Source organism: Podarcis vaucheri (assembly GCF_965113315.1).
Source record: "Podarcis vaucheri genome assembly, chromosome: 17".
Classification (NCBI taxonomy): domain Eukaryota; kingdom Metazoa; phylum Chordata; class Lepidosauria; order Squamata; family Lacertidae; genus Podarcis; species Podarcis vaucheri.
The window spans coordinates 11,878,394-11,891,135 of NC_138755.1; the positions used below are offsets into that span (position 1 = coordinate 11,878,394).

At 46.5% G+C, this 12,742-nt stretch overlaps 1 protein-coding gene across 3 annotated transcripts in view; it reads right to left on the bottom strand.

Moving 5' to 3' along the window:
- Window positions 1-12,742, bottom strand: part of LOC309521747 (alpha-2-macroglobulin-like protein 1) — a 150,869-nt gene that overhangs the window by 109,456 nt on the left and 28,671 nt on the right. For 2 of the 3 annotated variants that reach the window (XM_082204553.1, XM_082204552.1), the window contains exons 15-26: window positions 11,881-12,026; window positions 9,890-10,036; window positions 9,146-9,310; window positions 6,191-6,281; window positions 5,689-5,845; window positions 4,194-4,419; window positions 3,125-3,251; window positions 2,519-2,640; window positions 2,114-2,165; window positions 1,651-1,734; window positions 923-1,099; window positions 37-118 (exon numbers count right to left, since the gene is read on the bottom strand). In XM_082204553.1, the coding sequence (XP_082060679.1) occupies window positions 37-118; window positions 923-1,099; window positions 1,651-1,734; window positions 2,114-2,165; window positions 2,519-2,640; window positions 3,125-3,251; window positions 4,194-4,419; window positions 5,689-5,845; window positions 6,191-6,281; window positions 9,146-9,310; window positions 9,890-10,036; window positions 11,881-12,026 (1,576 nt within the window). The remainder of the gene's footprint in view (window positions 1-36; window positions 119-922; window positions 1,100-1,650; window positions 1,735-2,113; window positions 2,166-2,518; window positions 2,641-3,124; window positions 3,252-4,193; window positions 4,420-5,688; window positions 5,846-6,190; window positions 6,282-9,145; window positions 9,311-9,889; window positions 10,037-11,880; window positions 12,027-12,742) is intronic. The other variant, XM_082204554.1, reaches the window with a different exon arrangement.

Here is a 12,742-nt window from a genome sequence, read left to right on the forward strand (position 1 = left end):
AGCTTTGCCCAACTGGCACCAGCTCAGCTTACTCACCAGGTATTGCCTTCAGCATCGCTCTTCCCAAAGGCACTGTAGGAGCCATCGTCATGTTTGTAGAGGAGCTCACGTTGGTACCCTACAGAAAACAGGGAAGAATCAGTACTATCAGTTTGGGAATATGCAATTTAATGAGGCTGGTTTGCTGGATGCAGTGAGTAGTAGTAGTAATAATAATATTTCTACTGCGCCCATTTTGCTGGGTTTCCCCAGCCACTCTGGGCAGCTCCCAACAGAATATTAAAAACACAATAAAACATCAAATATTAAAAACTTCCCTAAACAGGACTGCCTACAGACGCCTTCTAAAAGTCAGATAAAGTGGTACCTTGGTATTCAAATGGCTTGGCTCCTGAATGAATCGGCTCCTGAACGTCGCAAACCTGGAAGTGAGTGTTCCGGTTTGCAAACGTTTTTCAGAAGCTGAACGTCCGACGCGGCTTCTGATTGAGTGAAAGAAGCTCCTTCAGCCAATCGGAAGCCATGCCTTGGCTTTTGAACCATTTTGGGAGACTCCCGGAACAGATTAAGTTTGAGAACCAAGATACCACTGTAGTTGTTTATTTCCTTGACATCTGATGGGAGGGCGTTCCACAGGGCGGGCGCCACTACCGAGAAGGCCCTCTGCCTGGTTCCCTGTAACCTCACTTCTCACAGTGCGGAAACTGCCAGAAGGCACAGTAAACAGGGACAGGCACATAGGCCAGCACTCTAAACGCTACATCACAGTGGCTCTCATTTGTATCCTATCCTTGCAATTAACAGCTGGTGTACATGGGGCTTTTTCTAGAAAAATAGCACCGCTATTCCATCCCCCTTTGCTATCTGCACAGTCCATGCCAGCCCTCTCCTCATTTTTGTGACAGAGAAATGCTCTACTCACCACTCTTCATGTATTCTATTGCCTTCTCTTTGATCTCAGGTGTCACTTGGTTCGTTTTCTCCAGGTATTGGAGGACAAAGATGTTGGGAACAAATTTTACCATGTTCTGCTCACCACAGCCAAAGGGCATTTGAAGTAGCTGGTGTATGTTTTCTAGCGCAGCACCCATAATGTCTCCTAGATGTTGACAAAACGATGGAAGAAAACGTTGTGAGCACTTTCCCCAAACTCCTGAAGAGAATCTAGGAAAAATCTCCTCTCTGCTAGCAACCTGCCACCTAAAATTCAAAGAACAGTGTCCAATAAAATCTGCTTAGATAAGCCCAGCATCTGCACAGCCAGACTTGTCAAGAAGTTCCCATGCATCCAAGGCCTTGTCAGCATCAACATGGGCATCTGATCTGGAATATCCTGTAAAGCATGTTTTTGCCTTGGAAGTTGTGCGGGGGACATTACTTTTGTTTAACGTGCATATGGAGACAGCAGGCTCTCCTCCAACACTATGCACTTTTATTTAAACATGTGGAGATTATGATCAAGACCCCGGGATTCCTGATTGTGCTGGCTCTCCTCTGACACTTAAAGGAATGTGCACAGGACAGAGCCTGCCCCCAGGCTGCCTCTCTCTCTTATCCATCTTTGTTCTGCGTGGTTTGAATATTGGTAATGGACTCTCATCTCTCATGTGGCCAGAGATGGGGCAGGAATGTGGGGGCAAATTTCCTCACCAATGCAGGAGACGGTAGCTCGGCCAGAGCCCTCCACAACAGCTTCAGGCAGCTTTAGAGAAACCTCATCGTGAACTGGGTCCCCTGAAAGGAGATGGAGAACAGGAATTAATGCAGTTGAATACACTAACCAAGTGGTCATAATCTGCAGTTGGACTTGCACTGATGGGACTAGCAAAGATGGGACTAGGAGCTTGCTAGCTCAGTGAGTCTATTTTTAGCCACTGTGTTCTCTCAACTGTTTTTCCACCCCCTCCCCATCCCATCCCTACTCCCCTTGGCAAGCAGAGAGACAGAGTGTGTGTCTTGGGTCTCTTTTGCATCCCGCTACTGCCCTAGGGAAGAGACACGTCTCCAGCCCAGTGACAAGCAGAGCAACACTTCGTCTTCTCTCCAACTTGCGTTCTCTGGGGCCCCATCACAAGCCAAGCTGCCCTGAGCAAGGGATGCAGCCTAAGCACACCTGAAGAGCAGAGGAAGGCATTGTGGGTCTCTTCTTTAAGGACGCCTTCTGGCTGTGGGAGGAAAAGAGAATGGGATGGTGAGTGGGGCTGCTCTCTCAGGGGAATAATCTCCTTCTACCTTCTCTGCCTTTCCCCTGCTCTGTGTAAAAGCTCTCGCAATTGCCAGGCCTTCCAACTGATCACAGCCCCTGGCTGACATTGCCTTAGACCTGGAAACAGGGAGGCGCTGCAAAAATCCAAAAGCCCTCTCCTGCCCAGCACCCAATGAATACAATTCTCCCCCCCCCTAAAAAAAACAACAACACCTGTTTAGGGGAGACCCAGAGTTCTGAATCAGTTGCTGGCACTTGATAACTGCGAGCCAAAGTTGGACATCAGGGGCTCAAGGCCACATAGACACTGACCTTGACCAGCAGGGATCTGACCACTGTGTCTGACCGGCCTCGCGCAGGTGTGGTGGAAATCTTATTGCCACACAGCTCATGCGTCTCCTCTGCCTCGGCGGTGATTGAGAGATTGACGTGCCCTAGAGGAAGGCAAAATTGGCACAGACCCATGATGAGTGCCAGGAGCTCAGGGAGGGGAAGAGGCTGCTTGGAGGCCAGAGCCCCAGTCCAGCCCCACATTCGCCAACATGCCCACCGTGCCTTCAGTCTGGAGAAGGATGTAAGGGACAGAGGTCGGAGCATAGGGGGTTCTTGAATGGAGATGGACCCCCAACCTCTCCTTTGTAGCCCAGTCCCCAAATCTGCCCTGATGCACAGCTGCCATTAGCAGAAATTGGGGAGGGACGCCATCTGGGATGGGGAGGAAACAAACCCATAGCACATGCAGCAGGGGGCATTGTTATTATTTCCCGTATTCCACTTAATGCCCAGTTGGCTTCCAAACAGAAGAATCCGTTGGTTCTGCCAAGTGTCCTCAGATGACAAGGTCTTTGGGGAAGAAAGAGAGGGACCCTTGGCAGCCTCAGCCCCTCAAGTCTCCTCCCACCCACTCAGGCGCCTCACCCAGCTGAGTCGCCGTCACGTTCCAGGAGAAGGTGTGGGCCTCCTCAGCACAGAGGCAGGTGCTGAACTGGCAGGCCGGGCAAGGCTTCACATCCACCTCCTGCGACTCCAGCAGCTTCACTCTCACCTGGGAGATGCAGCAAAATGACCCTCGTGAAGCAGGCAATGCAGTAAGTCCAAAGCAAGGGGCAAACATTCAGAGAAGAGGCACAGGAGATGGGCCTATGCCAGAAGGAAGAGCCAGACCCCATGCCTAGGGGTGCCCCACATTGGGAAGTTGAGTAGGGCGTAGACTGTTTCCAGTAAGACCTCAGTGAGTGGGGCCTCCTTGATCTTTGGGGGTACCATATTAACATGTGAGGAATGCCACCCCAGATCAGACTGGAGAGATTTATTCACTCAACAAAGTTTACAGGAAGACTTCTAATCAAAAACCTTTGGGATTCGAGTGGGTGGCTTGGCTTCCTCACACAAACCCCTCATGGCTGTTGTTCTGTGAGCCCTTCATGAAGCTTTTCAGCTGGTGGCCTGGATTGCGGCTGTGGGGAAGAGGAAGGGGCCAGCAGATGGGCATCCCTAGGCCTTGGCAGCAGATCAGACTGGGTGGCTTTCTGGCCTCTTGCAGCAATAAGGCTGTGTTGCATATGGGGCTGTGCACACACCACACATTTAAAGCACACTCAGGGGTTGCTGTGGGAGGAAAACTGCAGGTTCCCAGGAGGGAATGTGCTCTATGGACCTCTTCTGCCATGAAGGGGATGGGGCTGCCTTGCGCGTCCTGTTGTCCACACTTCTGTGGCACATCCAAAGTGGAGCTTCTGTTTCCTCACCCACAGCAAGAAATACAAGCTGTCCCCTCAACACTGAATGCAGAGTGGTGGGGGGAGGAGGGAAAAATTCTGACCTGTCCCTTGGGAGAGACAGGTGAGTGCAGGTGTAGGAAGGGCAAGGCCCTGGTGAGGTCCAGCCCCCCAGCCTCCATCTCTATCTTGTGGGGTTCCCCCCATCCCTTTCTTTCTGGATACACATATAAGGGAAGCTTGTTTGCTTGTTCTCAATGGACACTAACCTGGATACATTCCTTCATGTAATTGAAGACAGTGGACTTTAGCAGCAAGGTCTCCCCACGGACCACAGAATACGGCAGGCTCATATCCACGAAAAATGGCTGGAAGACCCGGAACTTGGCTTGCTGGGCGAGTCCGAAGCCAATGTCAGCCACACAGAAGGCATCAGCGTTCCACTCCGTGATCGTGTCTGGAGCGGTGACCGGGTAAGTTGCTTTCCCCTCCTCACTGAAGAACAAGAAGAGAGGTCACTCCCTCAGTGACAAGAAAATTGAGTCGTTCACTGCTAAGGCAAAGCCAATATCACCAGAATATAAGTTTGTTTGGTCAGAGGAGCACACCTCCGAGTATGAGTTTAACCAAGCCTCTAGTTCTGTGCTAGGTCTCAATCAGAATAGAAGAATTTGGAGATGGCAGTATAGCAGTTTATACTCTCTGCCACTGGTGTTTGTGAAAATGTTGTGGGCCTCAAGAAAAGAGAAATCTTCTTCAGAATATATTACAGAGAGGTCTGCACTCCTGCTGTTGGTAAAGGTAAAGGTAAAGGGACCCCTGACCATTAGGTCTAGTCATGGCCAACTCTGGGGTTGCAGAGCTCATCTCGCTTTATTGGCCGAGGGAGCTGGCGTACAGCTTCCAGGTCATGTGGCCAGCATGACTAAGCCGCTTCTGGCGAACCAGAGCAGCGCATGGAAACGCCGTTTATCTTCCTGCTGGAGCGGTGCCTATTCATCTACTTGCACTTTGACATGCTTTTGAACTGCTAGGTGGGCAGGAGCAGGGACCGAGCAACGGGAGCTCACCCCGTCGCGGGGATTCAAACCGCTGACCTTCTGATCGGCAAGCCCTAGGCTCTGTGGTTTAACCCACAGCGCCACCTACATCCCCCCCCGCTGTTGGTACAAACTTGCAATCAGTGGAAAGAACAGAACAGTTGCCTATTTACTGTATGTGGAATTTTCCACTTTACTAGAGTTCCCCCCCCCCATCCCTTGTGCTCCCGTAGAGCAAGTATATACTGCATGTTAATGAGCAGTATAATGACACCCCACAAAATTACAAATGCTCACCTCTGGTTCGTAAGTGATATAAGCATAAACTTCTGGCACTGGGCAGGCTTTCAGAGAAACATTAGAAAGATGCATTTTTGAAATTATTATATAAAATGCCAATGTACAATACAAAATACAGCCTTAAGATAATGCCAGCTGAGTGGAAGAAGAAGAGCAAAATGTCAAATCGGAGCAAACATCAAGCCTCAGAAAACCCAAATAGATGTTTGTTGCACTTCAACTTTAAAGACCGAGTTTTTGGTGGAAAAAGCTCCAGAGCAACAAAGCCAAACAAAAGCAAGGGCTTGTACAAGGAGCTTTAGATTGTGGGTCTGTGCCTGGGAAGCATGGAGCAAAAGGTGAGTGCTAAATGAGTGATGGCCAAGCAAGATACTTCTTGTTCCTACATGGCATTTGGTTCCCTCCCCAACACAGTTTTACTTACTTGACAGGGACCAGAGCCCAAACCCAAGTCTCTGGAAAGTACGTCCTGGGTTTGGCTTCCTCTGCTTTCCCGGGGACCGAAGAAAAAGCCTCAGGCACCACTTCACTCCTGGAAGCAACATTAGGGGCACCGGGTGCCATGCCACCTACTCCTACTCCTTTGCAGAAATCAAAGAAGCAGAAATCAAAGACGGTCAAGCAGGAGAGAACTGGGAATGGAAATCCACCCCATCCTGGAATCTGAAGGTAATATAATAGGGCAATCATTTCCCATGATAAATATTTGCAAATTCCTCCCATAATTATTTCTGTTCACAGATTTTGCATGCTTGCGCTTCTGCAATGCTTCAAAAACTTATACAGCTCTTTAAAAGCATGATCTGTCTCTAGCCAAGGGTTCAGTAAAAGGAAAGGTAGATAAAAAGGATGAGTCTTGTTATATCCCACCCTGCCAAAGGGAGGCTCCAGTTGAGACACTGTCAAATTATGATTGTGATTCTCACCTAAGCCATAGCGAACAGGTGCCATTTCTGGCAATTTACAGGACACTGGCTTCTTAATTTTGGTGTTGGTTATAACTTTCATATTTAATTGCTGTAAAAATCAAAGAGAAAAGTGAGAGATGGCATATGAGAGCAACATGAAATGAAAGAAAAATTCTATGAGGCAAGGTCATTTGAATCTCTGGCAGGGAAATCATTGCAAAATGCTCTGCGTTCCAATAATGGATGTGTACAAGGTTTGACCCACAATTCCACAGAAATGATTTGAGACTCACACGCTGCATATTACGTTGTGTTACAACATTAATCTCTGCTCAGGTGTCAATCAAGGGAAATAGAGGAGGAGATGAGGTTTATCTGAAAGCTCATTTGGCTCTCATCAAGATCAGCTAGGCAATATTTCTGGCCCTGTTGGCTTCATATCTTTGCCTCAAGGAAAACGATTTCTCTGAAGACTCTGAAATTGACATTTTTAGGTCACTACTTTATATTCCCACGTTACAAGAATGCACATATAGACCACAAAACAGACGCCCACTCCTCTTTTAAGATTACAAAATGTAGCTCCAGATTTATAGGCACACACAGGCACACATTTCACAGAAACACACTGGTGTGTTATGCTTCCCACTTCATGTGCATTGTATCATGTCCCTCCCCCCTTGTTCTTTGTGGAACACTATTTATTTATTTATTTATTTATTTATTTATTTTTGAATGGCCTATAGACCACTTTTCAGGCAAGCTGCCTCTCAAATTCATAAAATCCAACAGGAAAGGCAGTTGAAGAATTAAAACATCCAGTTCTATCCTGTGAACATACAAACCAACAAAATACCGTATTTTTTGCTCTATAAGACTCACTTTTTCCCTCCTAAAAAGCAAGGGAAAATGTGTGTGCGTCTTATGGAATGAATGCAGGCTGCGCAGCTATCCCAGAAGCCAGAACAGCAAGAGGGATCACTGCTTTCGCTGCGCAGTGATCCCTCTTGTTCTGGCTTCTGAGATTCAGAATATTTTTTTTCTTGTTTTCCTCCTCCAAAAACTAGGTGCGCCTTATGGTCTGGTGCGTCTTATAGAGCGAAAAATACGGTAGTTCATCTAGCTCTAAAACAGCCATCACCACAACAGCCACCACTGATAATCCAGATTAGCTTCCCAAATTCATGATAAAAAGGGTCATTAATGCTTGCCTGATCTCACTTAGAAACATATTCCATAATTGTGGAGCCACTTCTGAAAAGGCCCTGTTGTGTGTGTCCATCAGCCTAATTATTTGCACAGACTGGCAACTCAAGAAATCTCCAAATAGGATCTTAAAGTATGGGCAGATTGTAACAGGTGCAGGCAGTCCTTAAGAGAACCTGGTCCTCAACCATTAATGGGTTTTAAGGTTATAACCAGGACTTTGAGCTTGGCCTGGAAATGCCTTAGTGCAGGGGTCAGCAACCTTTTTCAGCCATGGGCCGGTCCACCGTCCCTCAGACCATGTGGTGGGCCAGACTATATTTTTTTTTTGGGGGGGGGAAATGAACGAATTCCTATGCCCCACAAATAACCCAGAGATGCATTTTAAATAAAAGCACACATTCTGCTCATGTAAAAACACCAGGCGGGCCTCACAAATAACCCAGAGATACACTGTAAATAAAAGGACACATTCTACTCATGTAAAAACTCATGTAAAAACACGCTGATCCGTGGGCCGGATTGAGAAGGCGATTGGGCCGCATCCGGCTCACGGGCCTTAGGTTGCCTACCCCTGCCTTAGTGACACAATATTCAGCCACTCAGCCTTAACTAGTAGTCAGACGGTTGCATTCTGCCATAGTTGAGGTTTCTAAACCATCTTCAAAATAAGAGTGCACTGCACTTGTCTAGCCTGGAAGTCACTAGTGCATGGACAACAATTGTAAATTTGGTGCTCTCCAAATAGGGTTACAGCTAGCATAACAGATGACGCTGGTAATAAGGCATCCCTGGCCAACACCATCATATAAGCTTTCCCAAGTAGCACCAACAGCACCTTAGTCTCGTCAAGATTAAGTTCCAATTGTTTACGCTTTTCCAACATTGTACAGTCTCCAAACACTGATAAATAATTTCAACAGCCCTCCTGGGACAAGCAGGTGGAAACTGGGTTCCATCTACATATTAATGACACTTCAGCCCAAACCTCCAAATGACTTCTCATGTGGATACTGATAAGCTTGGGCAATAGAACAGAACCCCAAGAAATCCCATTGGAATGGAAATCCCCCAACACCATTTTTTGAGACCAATTCTCCAAGAAGAACTGGAGCTGCTGTAGACTGGACAAGTGGTCCAGAAGGATACCATGGTTGATAGTACTGAAAGCTGCTGAAAGATCCAAGAGAAGCAGGAAAAGCCCTTTTCAGTTCCAAAACTGAGTCTGAAGCCAGACTGGAAATAAGTCTTCAGGAGGACTTCTGAAGTCCACATCCCTGCCCAGGTCTGGCAGATTTCACTAGCCAAGAAGGGCAAGGATCAGCTGGTAGGCTTCATCCCTTCAAGGAAACTATCTACATTCTCAGCATGCACAAGCAGAAAGCATGACAAACAACATGCTTTCAAGCAACATGAAAGATGATGCACTAGCCTCAACCATCTGCGTCTCTGTTACAATTATGTGGCATCCAGATTATATGACATACCTGCAAAATGCAAGCTTTAGAGAGTTCCTGACTCACTGAGTTCTCTTTGCTCCTCAGTTGTTGCTGCACTGAGCTTATCTATAGATTGGTTTAGTGTGTCATCTGAATCTGGGCTCGTAGTTTAACAGTCCCAGAAAAACCATGAGCTGTAAATCACAGGACAAACCTTGGAAGCTCCTCCTTATTTAATGATCCTTGGAACCATCACAATGTATGCCACTGACAACCCAAAACAAAGGAGGTTTCAGAGAAGACTGGATTAGGAACAGATGGTACTCACTTTGAACAGGCTGTAGGCATCAGCCTGGGTTTGGAACCAGGGGGCCATAATGGACCGTTTTGTCTTTAGATGCTCAGAAGGTAGACAAGGATATGGCTCAAAGTCTTCCAGGTCAAAGTAAAACCCTCTGGAGCCAATCAGACTAGACTCAATATGTTGATACACCTGAAAGCAGAGATTTCTGGATTGAGTTTGAGCCGACCAGTTAACATGTCCCACAGTTGATATGAACATTTTTTATCCCAAAATGCATAACCTTGAATTTCATTCCATCTTACTCCAGGTCACGCCCATTTAATTTCATTCTTGGGATTAAGATGTGGTATCTGCTGTGTTTATATTCATTCTGGTGAATATAACTACAGAGGTACTTATCTCCACAAAATTGTATTTGAGTTGACAAGTGTTCTTCCTGTATTATAATGTAGCCTGCCTCTTTTTTTAGGTCAATGGTAGAGGAGGAATAATACTGGAATTAGAATTATTATTATTTTTTTAAAATGTAATTTTTATTAAATTTCTGTTTTACAATTTAAAAAACTCATTTAAACAATCTTAAAATATTAACGACTTCCCTTCTTCTGTTTCTATTGATCATTTTGCATATCATAAATCCCTGCATAGTTTACAAAAACTAAACCATTTAGTATTCCATTATTGCATCCATCAAAACTTATCAGGCCTTATCAGAGGCAATAATAGTGGAATTGATTGAGCCTAAGTGGGTAGGATGAGCTCTCTTACTTCCTCTGGGGTCAGTGTTGCATTTTCCTTCAGCGCGACGCTTTTGTCCACAGCACGGAGAGAGCACAGTGCGCCAGGGGCAGCTTCGATTTGCAGGTTGACCTTTGCCCCTGGAAGTTCCTCTGTCTCAGAGAAGCCCAGAGTCACCTGTAGATGGAGACACATTTTCAGATGGAAAACCTGAACTGAAAAGCAGTTGATCTGTAACGTTGCTGGTGATTATGTGTTACCCTACGTCTTCAACTCCAGTGAAACCCAGCCTAACCACGGTCAACAGCATTACAGTCATATCTTGGAAGTCAAATGGAATCCATTCCGGAAGTCCGTTCGACTTCCAAAACGTTCAAAAACCAAAGTGTGGCTTCTGATTGGCTGCAGGAAGCTCCTGCAGCCAATCAGAAGCCACAGAAGCCCCATTGGATGTTCAGCTTCCAAAAATAGTTTGCAAACCGGAACAGTCACTTTTGGGTTTGCGACGTTGGGGAGCCAAAACGTTCGAGAACTAAGCTGTTCGAAAACCAAGGTATGGCTGTACTTAATTTAGGAAGTGTGTGTGTGAAGTTAATATTTGCAGAAATCCAGAGATTGTAAATTTTACCATGTTTGGGAACCGAAGTGCGGAACAATCCTTGTTCATTTTGTCAGTGCTTAAAATACAGTGGTACCTCGGGTTACATACACTTCAGGTTACAGACTCCGCTAACCCAGAAATAGTGCTTCAGGTTAAGAACTTTGCTTCAGGATGAGAACAGAAATTGTGCTCTGGCGGCGCGGCAGCAGTGGGAGGCCGCATTAGCTAAAGTGGTGCTTCAGGTTAAGAACAGTTTCAGGTTAAGTACGGACCTCTGGAACGAATTAAGTACTTAACCTGAGGTACCACTGTACATAAAGCAATGCTCCAGTGTACTGCAGGATTGTTCCACATACATTGCTTGCTTTATTTTTAAACACTGTATCTCACAGAACTCTCTGCATTTCCTACTTGGAATCCACCTTGCAAACGCCATCCCAGTGTATTCCTTTCCTTCTTTCTTACAGTGGCAAAGCAGTAGCTGGATGCTCAGAGAATGAGCTAACAATAGAGGCAGAGCAACAGAAGTGGCCAATTGTTGGCAAGAATGGAGCAGGTCAAGGATACGAGTGGAAGAGAAGAAGAAGAGAAGAGTTTGGACTTGATATCCCGCTTTATCACTACCCGAAGGCGTCTCAAAGTGGCTCACATTCTCCTTTCCCTTCCTCCCCCCCAACAAACACCATGTGAGGTGAGTGGGGCTGAGAGACTTCAGAGAAGTGTGACTAGCCCAAGGTCACCCAGCAGCTGCATGTGGAGGAGTGGAGATGTGAACCCCGTTCACCAGATTACAAGTTTACCGCTCTTAACCACTACACCACACTGGAGTGGACTGGAGAGAAGGTGGCGGCAGCTGAGTTTGTGGCTCCTGTGACTCTCCTCTTTCCCCCATCTTACGCTGCTCTCTCCAGCCACAGCGATGGACAATGCTCAGGTCACGCTGAGCAGGACTAGCAAAGCACTACAGTATAGCCATGCCCCCCCATGCTACACCACTGAACGTCATGCACTATTGTAATGCTTACCAATGTGTGTGTGTGATTTAAACCATCCTAGTGAGGAAGCAAAATGGGTGCAAATATGGAGAGTGATGGCTCGATCACAGAACTTTCAGCCCATCTGCCTTGAGCCACACATATGCATAATATATATATATAAAATAAAAAATTGTCCAGTAGCACCTTAGAGACCAATTAAGTTTGTCCTTGGCATCTGAAGAAGTGTGCATGCACATGAAAGCTTATACAAAGAACAAACTTAGTTGGTCTCTAAGGTGCTACTGGACAATTTTTTAATTTTTAAAAATATATTATGACTGCGTCAGACCAACACGGCTACCTACCTGAATCTATATGTATAATATGTGCTCGCTTCTTGCCCTGTGCGCCACTTAGCTGTCCCAGGAACTATATATACTAACCTTGTGTTTGAAGCACTTCTCTATTCTGAAATTATCCACGTCAGCCGCCACCTCGCCATCCAGAAACACAGCGTACAGCAGAAGCCTGACTGTGGGTGCCAGGTCAGAGCTCGTAGACAAGGTGAGGGAGAAGGTTCCTTTCAGAGCTGGGTCAGGGGGAAGGGAGAATGGTGGGAAAGGAAAGAGAAGGAGAGCAACCATGTCTTACAGCATGAGAAAAAACATCCCTGTGAATCTCACTTCTACCAGATGGTGGTAAAGCTAAGAAATCAGAGATCCACCCCAAACGCAGCCAGCCCACTTGCGCATTGCAGGAGTATTCCAACCCTCATGTCTTCAACCTAATAACTGGTTTATTGCCAAGAAGAAATTCCATTCTGCACCACGTGGTGAGTTCTAAAATAAACCCGTTTCCATCTGTTTAGGTCCGCCTAGCAGTCCACTTTGGTAATTCACCTTACCTGAAGACACTGACTGTGGATCTGATAGTAAAGGTAAAGGGACCCCTGACCATTAGGTCCAGTCGTGATCGACTCTGGGGTTGCGGTGCTCATATCGCTTTATTGGCCGAGGGAGCCGGCGTACAGCTTCCCACCCACCCCCTCTCCTGAGAACTTGCCAAACCACCCCTTCCTATTACCTTTAGAGCTGTTCCAGCGCCCCTGGAATGCCCACTTCTGTCTCCCGCCTCTGTTTCTCTTCTCATACTCCAAAGCTGCTAAGATCGCTCAGCAGCTTTCAGAAGGCTGTGATCACACTGCAGTTTGCAATGCCACCTATTGGAAGCCAAGCAAACTGCTGCGTGATGACAGTCTTACCTTTTTATGATATGTAAACACACACATACGGAGGGACAATTAAA